At 41.7% G+C, this 16,409-nt stretch overlaps 1 protein-coding gene across 1 annotated transcript in view; it reads left to right on the plus strand.

The window, feature by feature from the left end:
- LOC106609096 (synapsin-3) overlaps nt 1–16,409 on the plus strand; it is a 111,699-nt gene continuing 95,290 nt past the window's right edge. Inside the window, exons 1-2 of the mRNA XM_014207499.2 lie at nt 1–258; nt 10,953–11,398. Coding sequence (XP_014062974.2) covers nt 11,007–11,398 — 392 coding nt within the window. The 5' untranslated portion in view covers nt 1–258; nt 10,953–11,006. The remainder of the gene's footprint in view (nt 259–10,952; nt 11,399–16,409) is intronic.

The raw sequence follows: 16,409 nt of genomic DNA on the forward strand, positions 1-16,409 counted from the left end.
AATGCTGCCACATCCTTGAAATATTAAATATTTATATTCCACAAGTCAAACAAATTATGAGGGACGCTATTAAATACCACAAATTAATCGACCAATGAGGTAAGCAGGGGATCTCAGGAATGGATGCATTTTGCAGCTCCCAGCATGCATTGTGGGATACAAAGGAGAGTGGTGGATCCTGAAGCGCGAGCTGGTGAGGATTGTGACACGAGCGCAAGGGGAGCATCATCCAAACACTTTGTGATACCAGATACCCAGGTAAAACATTACAGAAATATTTATGAAGGCTGCTCGTAGTTCAATGTGGTGTCTGCATGTATTTTTATTCTCGGTCCACCGCTCTCAGCTGAAATTGATCATTCACCATACGAACGAAACGGTTACTTCGAGCACGTTAGCGTATTTCAGACGCTGGTTATATTTATTTGCGCAGGCTAATTAGCGCGTTGCAGTCAGGACTGTTTGCTTGCTACAGTACACGGGGTACGGGGTAGTCGGTAACGGTGTGCGGCAATGATCTGTTCATGAATATCTTGTGATTTATTGAATGGTTTTGGGTGAAAAGGGAATTCCCGCATGCAGCTAGGACATTGTTACACGCACCTGCGTTCCTAATTGGGCTTATCAGTCAGCTTTTCTTTGTATTTAGTGAATCCCAACCCTCTGCATCAACATATTTGGCATGTTTTATACAACAATTATGTATAGAAAAATGATATGATCTACCAAATATACCAAAATAATGCTATTTTATCCAGAGCGAGTGAACGCACTTGTTGAAAATGTCACGGTTCCTGTTTTCGTTCAAGTTGATAGGAAACTAGACTGTTTATCATCATGCAGAATGTCTATTAAGCTACTGAAGGTTGTATGATCATGCATATATATTTTATCTATAGAATCATATCCATGTCTAGAGATGCTGTCATTGCTGATTTTTAACTCAACGGTTGTGCATGTGCTGTCAGCCTGTGACTGAGTATATAGCTAGTGAGCTGTAGCCTGGGTTCTCTCTGCCAGTGTTTCCCCTTGATTCTTTAGTCAGTCTGACAATCCAAAATGTTCAATTGAAATAATTGGCTATGTACCACAGACATAATCGATACTAGTGACTTTTTTTCTTTGGGCTCTGATCTGCGATTCTTGACGATCTCAACAGGAAGCCATAATCTAGTGAATAACACCATTCAATATTGAATAGTTTCTCCTTGAGATGGCTGGGAGTGTTCCGAGTGTTCAGTCTAATGAAAAGCTGTAGATGTTTCATTTGCTCATCTGGATATTTGCTCAATTGAGCAGTTTTTGCAGTAAAAATAGAAATGCTGATATCTAGTCCTCGTTGCGAATGATAATACAATAAGCCAAACCTTTTGTGTACTTGCCCGCTGACGGGCCATCTGCAGTGAGAGGCGATCTGAGGTTGACACCTGTTATGTCTTTCTGTGGCTGAGAGGTGATGATGATGTTGATGCCATGCCTCTGATTGACCCTCTTGAGCCACTGCCTCATTCACTGTGACCAGGCCGAGGCTGCATGCGGGGAAAGGCACAGTCCAGCCCATCCCAGCCCAAAAACATGCTGTGTAAACACCTAATGGATAAGACAAAGACATCGAGCAGGGAATATTAAGCTTTTAATGACGTCATCCATTTCTATGCCTCAGCAGTATTTTATACACACACACACACACACACACACACACACACACACACACACACACACACACACACACACACAATAAATCGCAGTCTGTGAAAAACGAATGGAAAATCCTTCAGTCAAGGAGAGAACTGTTGATGTGCATTTAGGTATATTTAAGTATCCTCTTCTGCCTCCTAACTGCAGGACTGGTTGCTTATGATGATGTGGCGAGGGATTGGTTAAGTGGTTTGTGCCTATGGTTGTGTAGCCCTGGCACTGTAGTGGCAGGCTGATAGGCCGTCTAAGGTCACCACCCTCTGTGGTCTCTAGGTGGCTGGGAGCTGATGATACAATGAGGGGATTTGATTAATGCCCCGGGCCTACCCTGGGTGACTCGGGTTAGCGTTGATTGCGTTCGTTTTGGAAGCGGGTTGCCTCCCGGGCGTGAGCCAGGCGCCCAGTTTTGACTGATGGCGACGTGATGTAGGTTTAGCACGTGTAGTAATGAGAGATGTTGTTCCACCTCAAAAAGCCCAAGAGGATTTTGACATCCACCATCTCGGATGGTTCTGAAATTATTTCTGTGGTTTTAGTTTAGTTTTTTTAGTTTATTAATTCGACCATTTTAAAAAACAAGCACACATACAACGTAAAAGCCATACATACACATGAATAAAAAAATTGAGGACAACACACAAAGTCTGGGATTTATTTCCATTGTGGTCCTCTTGACACAAGATGGCTAGATAAGATCGAACACAGTATGGCAGTGAAATAATAAATCAAAAATATAGAAGAAGAACATCGATCTCGTCATTTCAGTTACATCATAGGGGTTATTCATATGGGCACAGAAGACATCAAATATATTTTTACTTTATTTTTAAAGCTGTCCAGAGAGGATGTTGTTTTCATAGGCAGATGCAACTCATTCCATTCTGAGGCTCCAGTATACAAGAAAGTACCTTTCCCAGCATTACTCTGAACCTGTATAAGCACACATCAGCAACACCTGATCTGGTGCTGTGATTGTGTGCATCCCTAACATGGGGAAAATAATCACTTGGAAACAGATAAGAGAAGACATTATATTGTTAAAACATTATTTGAACTCTGACAAATTAAGCTAATTGATTGTACCAAAATTGGCTATTTACATTTATAGGATTCATATAATATTCAATAAATATAGTACCCAACATCCGATTTGGTAAATCTTCTTAGTAATGATTTAAGATGTGAAAATACAAATAAAAAGCCACCCACAGACTTCCCAAATCCCACACCAAAGGCTAGTTCTGTGTTTGACAAGTAGTATGACGCTGTGGCTTGGAGTATTGTTTATTCATACTATGTAATGTATTCTCACTGAATTTGGTGATGGGGTTTTCCCCTGTTCAGAGAAATTGGCCATTAAAGTCACTTGCATTTTCCCCTATAAATTAGTGTGAAGGTACTAGGTTTTGCCAACTAGATGCTGCTGTTACTGCTAAATCCTTACATAAATTTGCTAGTTCTCTTGAGTTTATTAAATGGATCAAACTTTTTTTTTAATGCAAATTTGGGTAGAAAACCAATCGCTTTTGCTCATGATGAAAATAGTGTGGTCATCCTCACAAGTCAAGCCAGTCCTCCATGAAACCAATTCAGTATGTCCTCCACTTAGCATCCTGTTGCTTTAACCCAACTGTTCCCCAATAGTCCAGCAAATGGTAGCTGTCTAAGAGGGCTGTCCTTATGGTGCAGTTCTCATATGAAGACTTTTCCTACAAGCCCAAAAATGTGATGGAAAAATGGGCAAGTGACTCCAATGTTTCGACAATCCTAATAATTATAAACCATTACATACCAGTCACATGTTTTTCAGTGAAATTATTAGAAAATATCTCTGTATGATTAGTGACCTTTATTATTAAACCCAAACCAATACCATTGCAAAACACTATACATGGGGCCCTATAAATTCTGAGTAGCGGCGAATGCAGACGGACTCATGGAATCCAGACATGAAAATGGAATTCAACAATATAAAAACATGTATTGAACTTATTAGAACATTTATTAATTTGACCAAGTTAATCATAAGACATGAACAACATGCATCAGTGATTTGTATTTTCATGCAACTTTCTGAAATGGCACAGGAATGCACTTGTGTGTGTTTGCGGTGCACGCGTATCTCTGCCCTTAGTGTAGCAGTTAGCAATGACGCTAATGATAACTTTCTTCTGGTAGAGATGGAAAGGCTTTCCCCAAAAACCTTTTCAATTAAATGTTAACTGCAAAGTAGCCTATGCCTACCTGACAGAATGATATCATGATTGTTTGCATAAATCCAGTGGCGATTTGTTTAGCAAATTATGCCATCAGATGAGCTCTACAAAACATTGCTAACCAAACAATTGTATATTGCTGGTGCATTCTTGCGTTAAAAGGTAACTACACCCAAAAAGAAAAATGTCTTACATTTTAACTACAGAAACCATTCAGAACAATCTGCGATAATGGGTGTCGTGACTCTTATCTGAGTTTTCACATGCAAAATTGGTGGCTTAAAGCCTTTTTAATTATTATTTTTTTATCAGCCTTACCAATGAGATGTATGCTTCTGAACGATGCGTCAGGCTATCACATTGACAACATGACCGAGCGCAGTAGATTAGTGTTTAATTTGTGAAGGGCACTCCTCCTTCACCACTTTTGCACATTTACGTCATGGGCCATAGCCCGGTGCACTAAATCAAACTCCCTCAATGCTTCTCAGTGGCAGTGACCCTCAAGTCTTGTAGAGCTTGTGCCTCATTGCTGCCAAGCCAAGGCTGCATGCAGAGAAAGGCCCGGCCCGGCCCAAACATGCTGTGTAAAAACACCTCATGGGTAAGACCTTCAGAAGTCGAGCAGGGAATTTTGAGCTGTTAATGACTTTACCATCAAGGACGAAAGCATCTATCATAGTCAAAACTTGTACGCGTACGGACAGCAGGTTATTAGAATATTGGACTGTCTCAGCACTACTCAAGCAATTTCTCCAACTGTCAACACATTCAAATTAAGAGTACACAGCTTCGCATTAGTTAGGAATTTTGGATGTTGGTCTGAGGCGTGTAGCTACTGTAGGTCACAATGGGACGCCGGACTATCGCGTGTCAGCATCTGTGGACTAGGGATGTGACGAATGTAAACATTTTCTTGACGTTTAAACTGCCTTTTTTTTTGGTTTTCCTTTTAAACGTTAAGAAATTAATAAAATTCCACTTGAATTCACAATGCAGCTGTGCTGCCTGCAACGGTTTGGGTCCCTTTCAGATGGTTAAGCATTGCACCTGTACTTCCATTACAGTACCTCAATTCCACCTCCAAAGTTGACATTTCACTCTCTTCTCATTTAACTTCTCAAAGTATTGCCATACAGGATTTAGCTTCCATCGCTTGACTTTCTCTGCATGTCTTTTGTAACAATTAACATTGTTTTTCAGTAAGGAATTTTTGCTTTACATTAACAATCCCAATTTCCTTCAAACGTTTAAATGTTCACACCCACACTGTGGACTATGATTTACGTTTAAGACTGCGTTCACACAGGCTGCCCAATTCGTATCTTTTTCCACTAATTGGTGTTTTGGCCAATCAAATCAGCTCTTTTGCCAATAATTGGGCCAAATATCAGAATTGGGCTACCTGTGTAAGTGCAGTCTTATCACCAGTTACATTTTAAACACATAGTAATACATTTTGTTTTAAGGCTTTTAATCAAGAAGATGCTCTAATTGTTAATTCTAATGTCGGTATCAAAACAAAAGTAAAGCGCATTCGGAAAGTATTCAGACCCCTTTGACTTTTTACACATTTTGTTACGTTGACAGCCTTATTCTAAAATTGATAAAATTGTTCTTGGTGGTTCCAAACTTCTTCCATTTTAAGAATGATGGAGGCCACTGTGTTCTTGTGGACTTTCAAAGCTGCATAAATGTTTTGGTACCCTTCCCCAGATCTGTGCCTCGACACAATCCTGTCTCGGAGCTCTACAGACAATTCCTTCAACCGCATGGCTTGGTTTTTGCTCTGACATGCACTGTCAACTGTGGGACCTTTATATAGGCAGGTGTGTGCCTTTCGAAATCATGTCCAATCAATTGAATTTACCACAGGTGGTCTCCAAGTTGTAGAAACAGCTCAAGGATGATCAATGGAAACAAGATGCACCTGATCTCAATTTCGAGTCTCTTAACAAAGGGTATGGATACTTATGTAAATAAGGTATTTTTTTTGTTATAAATTTGCAAAAAATTCAAGGATCCTGTTTTTTGCTTTGTCATTATGGGGTATTGTGTGTAGAATGAGGAAAAGTTTTTATTTAATCAATTTTAGAATAAGGCTGTAACGTAACAAAATGTGGAAAAAGTCAAAGGGGTCTGAATACTTTCCGGAATGCACTGTATCCTCTGTTTCCTTATTTTCATGACTAATGATGAGGTGGTGTAGGTCTTCGGTGAAGATGGCACTAGTGAGAATAAAACAGAGCTGACTCTTTGTTTTTAACCCTATAGAACGCCATGTGGTTGATGTATCGTGATGACTCACAAATACTGTATGTCATCACGCTCATCAGATCCCGTGCCAAGTTTCTTTTAGACTAGTCATAAAAAAGGAACTGGTTGCTAAGCGACTGCTGTGCCAGTTATCTCACTAAGTACTAGGGGACCAGAAACGTGTGCTTCGTACGGGTCGGGTATGAGTGTGCGCATGTGTAATTTTAAAGTAGGATGAGCTATTAATATAAAGCTGAATTGTTAGAGGGAGGCCCAAACCCCATTGTATCGTTATGCTCTAGCTTTTTAGATTGCTTTTAGATGTGCTGCTGTTAATTCGTTATTAATGGTATTTTTCACATAGTTACAGGCAATGCAATTCATATACAACTGTTATCCTCCACAGTGCTTAGGGTCTTTCAAGTTGTAGTCCTCCTCACCATCGTGATTTCCCCTCATTTAAGTAATGACCCAATATATAACGTTCCATATCCCTGATCTCCGACACATTGACCCCCATGAATAATACAAACTCTGTAATGCCGCTAACATGCTAAATGCACGGAAGGGAGACGCCGAAGCTCCCTCTGCTCACTGCATGTGCTTTTAATATGGAAAATATTCTCTATCACCCACTTGAAAGCAAGATGGACTTTTCTAGGTTCAGTTAGCCGTGTCATATCCACATCTCTTCACATACAAACTCTGCCAGAACACCTCAGGGCTATTTCTGTGAGTCTTCATGACAATCACCTTTACCTTGTGCGGAGGGTAAGAGGGCACCATTCCTCTTCAGCAGTGCTACACATCATTCTTCTATGATACTCACTCAAAAGGTCACAGAGCTTCTAATCCACCCCAGGTACCCCCTTTACCCATGGCCTGTGGTCCTCTTGGTCTGCCCTTCGCCTGACCCTGGTGCGAGCAACCCTATCGTCACCATGCATCAACACAGCCCACCCCCACGGTCTTTAACATTGCCTTAGTCTAGCATTATCCTGCTGTATCCATTAATTACAGAGGAGAGACTACCGTTACTGCCTTCCCTAGCGCAATGCAAACCATTGCTGCCTGCCTTAGAGCCTTGACTGGTACTGCACCATCTGTCGTTTACAGAGAAGGCTAAGAGAGGGGTGATCAGTTGGGGCCCTGGGGGGGTTTTATAAGCCTCACTTCTGCAAGGCCTTGTTGAAACTGTCTGTCTTTAAAAGAGAGAAAGGGTTGGCCCATAAGGCTTTAATAGCATCAGATACTGTATGTGCAGAGGGATGAGAGGAAAGTTGCTTTAAGGATGGTGAGAAAGTGGGGGAATGCGCCAGTAGTGGTTTAAAGATGGGGATTTCCCCCTACCTTTAGTGGTGATTGATGGATCTCTAAGGATGGGCTCTAACTGTTTCAGCACCACAGAGTGGACAGCTCCCTGTGTAATCTCTGTTAACTTTCAATGCCCCTATTTGCTTCAGTATTAATTGTATTCAACCTTTTCCTTTAAGTCCCTGCAAAGTCAATGGCATTAATGCCAAGCTAAACATGTTCTTTGACACAGTTTGAAAAATGAACAGACATATCTCCTTTGAGGGGCATGTTCTCTGCAGTATTCTGCTACAGCAGCTATAGCAACATATTCTACATGTCGTGTGCAGGAAAGTTGCCATTGAACATTTCATATGTAATTGTTTGTAATGTATTTTATGCCCCTGGGAGTGCTATGCCATCTGGTAGGCTGTCTATGGTCTGAGCTAGTGCCTTTTATAAAATTGATGTTTTGATTTCCCACAGTACCTTGTCATGTCCTTTCCCCGCAATCCTCGCTCCTCTTTTTCACCCACACAATCCAATTCTGTATCAATCAGTGTCTGATAGTCAGCAAACCCACCCCATAACATGCCTTAACTCCCCCATACAGCCCTCTTCTTTGACTATAGATGAATATATATTCATGAGGCGCTTATTCAAAGTGTCATAACTCAAGCTCTCACTCTAATCAGCACGCCTCTACATCGTTCTTAGTCAGTGCAGCCGATCTGAATGACGTTCTTCTGGATCAAGCCCAGTATCTCACTATCTCCACTCTGTATGCAACGCAGATTGTTAGCACTTTGATGGTTAGAATTAGAGGTCGACCGATTATGATTTTTCAACGCCGATACCGATTATTGGAGGGGCCAAAAAATCCGCTACCGATTAATCGGCCGATCTTTTTTTTATTTCTTTATTTTTTTTTGTAATGACAATTACAACAATAGTGAATGAACACTTATTTCAACTTAATATAATACATCAATAAAATCAATTTAACCTCAAATAAATAATGAAATATGTTCAATTTGGTTTAAATAATGCAAAAACAAAGTGTTGGAGAATTAAGTAAAAGTGCAATATGTGCCATGTAAAAAAGCTAACATTTAAGTTCCTTGCTCAGAACATGAGAACATATGAAAGCTGGTGGTTCCTTTTAACATGAGTCTTCAATATTCCCAGGTAAGAAGTTTTAGGTTGTAGTTATTATATTATTATAGGAATTATAGGACTCTTTCTCTCTATACAATTTGTATTTCATATACCTTTGACTATTGGATGTTCTTATAGACACTTTAGTATTGCCAGTGTAACAGTATAGCTTCCGTCCCTCTCCTCGCTCCTACCTGGGCTCAAACCAGGAACACATCGACAACAGCCACCCTCGAAGCAGCGTTACCCATGCAGAGCAAGGGGAACAACTACTCTGAAACGCTATTAGCGCGCACCCGGCTCACTAGCTAGCCATTTCACATCGGTTACACCAGCCTAATCTTGGGAGTTGATAGGCTTGAAGTCATAAACAGCGCAATGCTTGAAGCGAAGAGCTGCTGGCAAAATGCACGAAAATGCTGTTTGAATGAATGCTTATGAGCCTGCTGCTGCCTACCACCGCTCAGTCAGACTGCTCTATCAAATCATAGACTTAATTATAATATAATAAACACACAGAAATACGAGCCTTAGTTGATTAATATGGTCGAATCCGGAAACTATCATCTCGAAAACAAAACGTTTTTCCTTTCAGTGAAATACGGAACTGTTCTGTATTTTATCTAACGGGTGGCATCCCTAAGTCTAAATATTCCTGTTACATTGCACAACCTTCAATGTTATGTCATAATTACGTACAATTCGGGCAAATTAGTTCGCGAAGAGCCAGGCGGCCCAAACTGTTGCATATACCCTGACGCAAGAGAAGTGACACAATTTCACCTGGTTAATATTGCCTGCTAACCTGGATTTCTTTTAGCTAAATATGCAGGTTTAAAAATATATACTTCTGTGTATTGATTTTAAGAAAGGCATTGATGTTTATGGTTAGGTACAGTCGTGCAACGATTGTGCTTTTTTCGCAAATGCGCTTTTGTTATATCATCCCCCGTTTTGGCCAAGTTGGCTCGCAACGAGCCAGGTGGCCCAAACTGCTGCATATACCCTGACTCTGTTGCAGAGGTGACACATTTTCCCTAGTTAAAAGAAATTCATGTTAGCAGGCAATATTAACTAAATATGCAGGTTTAAAAATATATACTTGTGTATTGATCTTAAGAAACACATTGTTTATGGTTAGGTACACGTTGGAGCAACAACAGTCCTTTTTTGCGAATGCGCACCGCATCGATTATATGCAACGCAGGACAGGCTAGATAAACTAGTAATATCATCAACCATGTGTAGTTAACTAGTGATTATGATTGATTGTTTTTTTTTATAAGATAAGTCTAATGCTAGCTAGCGACTTACCTTGGCTTCTTACTGCATTCGCGTAACAGGCAGGCTCCTCGTGGAGTGCAATGTAAAGCAGGTGGTTAGAGCATTGGACTAGTTAACCGTAAGGTTGCAAGATTCAATCCCCAAGCTGACAAGGTAAACATCTGTTCTTCTGCCCCTGAACAAGGCAGTTAACCCACCGTTCCTAGGCCGTCATTGAAAATAAGAATGTGTTCTTAACTGACTTGCCTAGTTAAAAAATATAAAAAAGAAAAAAAAGCGGCAAATCGGTGCCCAAAAATACCGACTACCGATTGTTATAAAAACTTGAAATAGGCCCTAATTACGCCGCCATTCCGATTAATCGGTCGACCTCTAGTTAGAATCAAAATGCATTAAGGCAGCTAGTCTCCTTAAACAGGTTTGAATTGTTCATTCCCCCCCACATCCTTCCTGACATGAGGCTAATTCCTATGCTAGTACTGTACCAACTGTTTAATATGCAGAAAGTCGATGGTTAGATTTAAAATGCATGAGGTGATTGGGGGACTCTAAGTAGGCTTGTATGAAGGCCCTCAAGTCCATCCCACCTAAAATCCCCCCTTAACATGAGCCTATTAGTAGTATCTCTGTTCAATATGCAAAGCCATTGTTTAGATTCAGATTCAAAATGCATTCGGTGTGTTTGACTAGGTTTGTGAATGTGAATCCCCCCCTACCTAAGGCAATAGCTCATGTATGTGTCTGAGGCTGCCACTGTGGTTCCAACAGGGTTGCGCAATCCTGCTTTCGTACTTCATCAATGATTGCTGGCTGGCTGCGTTTTATAGCCCAGTGTGTTCCTATGAGAGCTAAGCTGACGACATGATGCTGCCTACTGCTCCATTCTCCTTCTGTTCCAAATGCATTTTATATGGGAAGCGTTGGTTTTTACATTTACAGTAGCATATAGAATTTGTGTGTTGTATTGTGCCGGAGGGAACACAAATTATTATTATTGTTACAAATTTATAATAATTCTCTCTTCCTTCCTCTCGGTCTCTCTCTCAGATCCCACTGTCTACCCTAGTCCTGCTGGCCTGAACGACCAACCCACCAGTCACCATGAACTACCTACGCAGGCGTCTGTCCGACAGCAGCTTCGTAGCCAACCTCCCCAACGGCTACATGATGGACCTGCAGAGTGGGCCTCGCCCCACCCCGCCCTCTTCCACCTCCAATCCCGCCTCCCCAGCCACAGAGAGGCGAACGCCCCCCAGCCTGCCACCACAGGTCCCGGCCTCGGGCTCGGCCTTAGGCTCGTCCCCGGCCCCGACCCCCGGGGGTTTCCTCAGCTCCTTCTCCAGTGTGGTGAAGACCGCCCAGTTGGCACAGAATGCTGCAGCAGCAGCCAAGGCTTCAGCGGCGGTGGCAGAAGCTGCCGCAGCAGCGCCCGCCAAACCTGTCATTCGGAAGCCCAAGATTCTATTGGTCATCGACGACCTGCACACAGACTGGTATGTTTCTCTCCCATGAAAGTGACCACTAAATCAGTATATTACACAAGCCTAGGCTATATTGCAAATATTACTTGATATCACAACCTATTTGAATTCGCATTAAAAACACTGTGCTTAGTGTTTCACATACCATCTGTCCACTTGCACAGCACATGGAATTTACCATCATATAGCTAAAGTCTATTCTTGTCTGCAGCATTAGTCATACTAATAAAACGAAACCAGTTCAGAAACGGAACAGCTGATATGGCACCAGTTCGATGCTAGTAACAATCATGCATTGCATTGGCGGTCTATTTAACCCCTAGAGTCGATGTCCGCGCCCCCAGCGGAAATCAAATTATCCTAATAAAAACTTCCCCGTGAAGTTTAAGCTAGAGATATGTTTTGATGCGTCTAAATCCACCGCATCCGCCGATGTCGCACTTCCTCATCTGCGGTGAATGGTGACAGCGCTAGAGCGGTGTTTCTCAGTCCATGAGACATCCCGTAAATCGCTTTTCTCATAAAATCGTCTGTAGCGTCCGAACTATTATTATTTTGCTCTACGACCCCCCCTCCCCCACACACAGGCGTTTTGGGACGGAAGTCGGTACAACCGATCTGCCAACTTCTGTCTGTAGCTTCCTAACAGTTTGGCCAACACACTAATATGATAAGGGTGGAAAGGTGAGACTCTCATGAAGATGTACATGCAGGTTGTTTTGCTCTAGGATGCCCACAGGCCTCTCAAGGTCCCCCGGTACAAGTTGAAGAAAATGTATATATGGAGAGGTTAAATGCGTGTAAAAAAAAGTTTTACAAATATGTTTCCTGATCTTTCTTATATGTGAGAGAGAGTGAGAGAGTGAGAGAGTGAGTCCCCCAAAAATATTTTGGGGGGATACTTCAAGGGATCTTAAAATTCCAAATCAAATAGAAAAATGATCCTTGTTATGACCTTCTTAAAACAATTCCATATAGGTTAGTAGAACCATCCTCCGCAGGCTTAGACTCTTATGGGTTAAGTCTGACTAGAATATCTCTCCCTCTGAACTTGGCCGCTGCCCTCAGCTCTCCATTAAGATTCTACAGGGAGGCCTGACTGGTCTTGGGATTATTACTAAGTTCTGTCCCAGCAGACTGTGCTGTCAGTGTGCAAGACTTAAATCTTCTCCTTTTTAAAGCCCATCTGGGATCCCAAAATGTCTCATTCCCTTTCATCTCATCGTGTAGCTGTAATTAAGCCGTGCAGAAGAAGCCCTTCATTATCTACTGTAGATCCCCTCTGTTCTCTAAGGAGCTCACTGCAGCTTTATACAGTACACTCTGCCTATGACAACTCGGCAGTGTTTAAAAGTAAATATTTTTCCCGCTGTATAATTATTTGTAGGAGATGGCTTTGACACGTTACTGAGGATGTATTAGAGCTTTTGAGTTGCAACCAGACTGAAGGGGGGGAAACTGCATTTGTTAATGAGGCATGTTCAGATTCAGTTTGACAGCATCTTTTTCATAATAGTATGAATGTTTCATAGGTCCTCTGTGCAGACATGGGCCAAACATAAAAACATACTGGATACCATATCAAAAGAATTGTGATTAAGTGTCTCAATTAAACTTGGCCTTGGCCTTATTATACACAGTATAGCAGACGTCCCTTGTTTGTACAGTGTAGTGGGCCTTTGTGTTCATATCCGTTTGCCCAGGCACCATGTCCATTTTAAGCTTAGGTCTATAAGTGAACATACTAAGTGCATGTATTCAGGTACAAGTGCTCAGCTGTCAGTGTGAAGTTAAGTGAATCCCTTACCAAGCATGCCATTATGTTTGTGTGTATGGTATCAACCATGTAGTCTTCTATCGTTTGGTGACGTGTGGAAATGGATGTAATAAATATCGGTCTTGAAGTATTTTTATGCATAATGTTTGATATAAACAGCATTGGCATATTACCATATGAAAACTAAGGTGTTTCATTTTTGACCACACTGAGGCACTGTAGTCCACCTGCCGCAAGATCACAACCGACTTGAGCGCTGATGTTTCTCCACATTCTCTGTGTGGAGTAACACTGAGTTATGAACAGCAGGTGGCGCTAGCTGATAACCTATCGGAAAACTCAAGAGAATATGTACCTGTGTTGAGCATTGCTCCCTGGGTTACCTCTAACCATTCAATACTACCTGTGAACACATGATCTGCCACCACAATACAGATCTGTTCAAGTGGCACATACATGGTCTTTTTCTTTTGTAATCATTCCATTTCGAACACATGGGGATGAACATGTTTTCTCGGTATAGAGTGAGCAGTGTACCATCAAAGATTGAGCTTTGTAGCAGCAGCATGGCCCATTTTCATGTAGACCTACACACTTGGTGTAATTTGTCCCTTGAGGTTCTCCTCTTTTTTTTTTTTTAGAATCTCTTTTTAAATCACTGTAATTCATTATAATAGACTTGCCTTGCCATATTGACTCTAAATCTACTTCAATAGCCTGGTCCCAGATGTGGTTGAGTTGGCAAGACGGCGCAAACACATCTGGGACCAGGCTACCATATCAAAGGTGGCGTTAGAGTGAAGAATAGCAGCAGCTCAACAGTTAACCATTGAGCAATACCCCTGAGAGAGAAGTACAACTTGTGAAAGCCTTTTAAATGCGAAATATTTGGCTGCTGCTTTAGCAACGTGTATGGATCATGGTGCCTCTTCTCCCCCCCCCTCACTATTTGTTTAAGACGATGTGAAACAAACGTACATTTAGGCATGCTAGTTTTCTTTCTTCGGTTTAACGTGTTGATGGCCGTGTAGTGCTACTACAGATGTCAGTTCTCTGTGAACCCTCCTGCTACCGTCTGTCTCCATTCTATTCCATGTACTTGGCTGGCGTTGTAGGGGAAACTTAAAGCTCCAGAAGTGTTTAAATGGGCCTCCATTACCACAACATCTAGTTTCTGATTTAGTCATTTCGCAGACACTAACTTTAACAGGGTCCGGTGGAATTGTCAACACCATTCTGCCAGCTACCACAATATATGCAGCAGTAGGTGTGCAGATGGCGTTGTAAACGGGGTTGAAATTAAGTGGATGTCTTATTTATTCAACATGAGAAAGTTTACATCTATTTTAGTGGAGGACACTTGCTAGGGATGCTATGGAAAGCTTTATAAAACCCTTAAGGTATGGTAGTAGTTCATGGGTTTTAGGTGAAATCTGGGGCTTTAAATCTGTGATTCCCATTTGAAAGGTACAATAGTTCATGAAAAGTTCACTTTGTGGCTGCCTAAGCTTTCCATTAGTCCTCAGATGCCTTTGTGTTTTTACTGCATCTCCATAAATCAACATTGATCCTATCTCCCGGCACTTTTATTGTTGCTACGGTTGCCAACACAAGTATTTTATCTGGACCAAAAACTTAACACAGACCGAAAGCTTGGTTGCCCCGGACCGCAGGCGAACGACCACGAGATAAATAACCACAATAAAACCTTATGATGACAGTCGTCCGTTCCCACCAGGCAACCAAAAAAGAGCGGTGTTTGTAATTCAGGATCAATGTTTGTCTGATGGGAGGCAACAAACTGTTGCTCTGTTTCGCTTCAAAATCCCAGATTTCATTTGTAGACGAAAGAGGACTAGTGAAATTGGACAAAGTTTTCTCGCTTTGTCTCTTTCGGTACCTCGGTGCATTAATCTGGTTTTGATGTGCTTTAATACCAGGTTCATTCCATATTAAGGTAAGTTATTGTAACACCATTTGACCTATATCCAAGCCTTGGGATCATGTGGTGTAATGCAGCCATTGAAACTTTAAAAGCTTTAGTGATCCATGATTACCCAAATATCTTAGCCAAGTATGAGAATTACATTTTTATTTTTTATGATGCCCTGATCGATGGCTGATAGGATCTCTTATCTGAAATGGGTTTGATTTACACTATTACACTAAATACCAATCAGTGTTACATGTGTGGTAGCTTTGCCACAGTCTTTATGTGCCATGAATTGACCTTTTTAATTTTGTTAATATTTAATAGAATCTCATAGCTGACAGAACATGACTGTAATATTTGTCTCCTCTTGGGAGGTGTTTGCACAGACAGCTGGATTAGAACTAGTAGCTCAGTACTGTATATCCAAGCTATTAGTGTCTTTAGTTGTGGGTGAGGGTTAGTGTTGGTGAGGGTGTCCCATGTCCATCCATCATTGCCCTCTGCCTCGGGGCCACATTTCCTCCAGAGCATACCAGAGGAGAGGCTGCTGGTCGCCGGGGAAACGCTGGGCTTCCCTGACAGGCCTGGCCTCTAACTCTGACTGGGGCACAATGGTGGTAAACACACACACACACACACACACACACAGCAGCTTTCACCACCCACAACATCCCCATCCTCATCACTTTTTCTGTTTCTCACTCATCTCTTTCCCGCTTCCTTTCTCTCTCTCCATTTCTCATTCTATCTTTCGCAAGCTCTGGATCTCTCACTCCTGTTTTCACCTCTCTCTGTTTTTCTCTCACCGTCTTTCGGAATCTCTCATTCCCAGGATTCCCTCTCTCCTTCTTTCTCTTGCTTACCGCCTCGTCCCTCTCTCTCACCATATTTCCCTCCTTATCAGACTTGCCATTGGCTCCCTGTCATGCCACACCCTCCTAAGAATGCCATGCCACATGATATTCTGCAAGCCAAGAAACTGTCAGTTTGTTGTTTGAGTCTGAACAATGTACTGGCTCTTGAATGATCCTATATTAGATTACTCTATCCAACCGCTCTTTGGTAAATGCAGTACAATCACTGATGTCATTGTCATATCTGCTGTCAAAGTGAGGGTAATTGTGATGGCTGTGGGAAAAATCTGGCTGTGAGTTCTTATTGTCATATAGCGTAACCCATGTTTTCACTTCTAAGAAAGGACAAATTCCAGATTTCATCTGTCAAAATACATTACTCACTTTGGCTTTATGGGAGACTAATGCAATGAGGAGAAAAGTGTCATGGTAAAGATTCTGGATTCCTCTGCATGATGT

The sequence above is a fragment of the Salmo salar genome, chromosome ssa07 (genome assembly GCF_905237065.1).
Source record: "Salmo salar chromosome ssa07, Ssal_v3.1, whole genome shotgun sequence".
In the NCBI taxonomy this organism is placed as follows: Eukaryota; Metazoa; Chordata; class Actinopteri; order Salmoniformes; family Salmonidae; genus Salmo; species Salmo salar.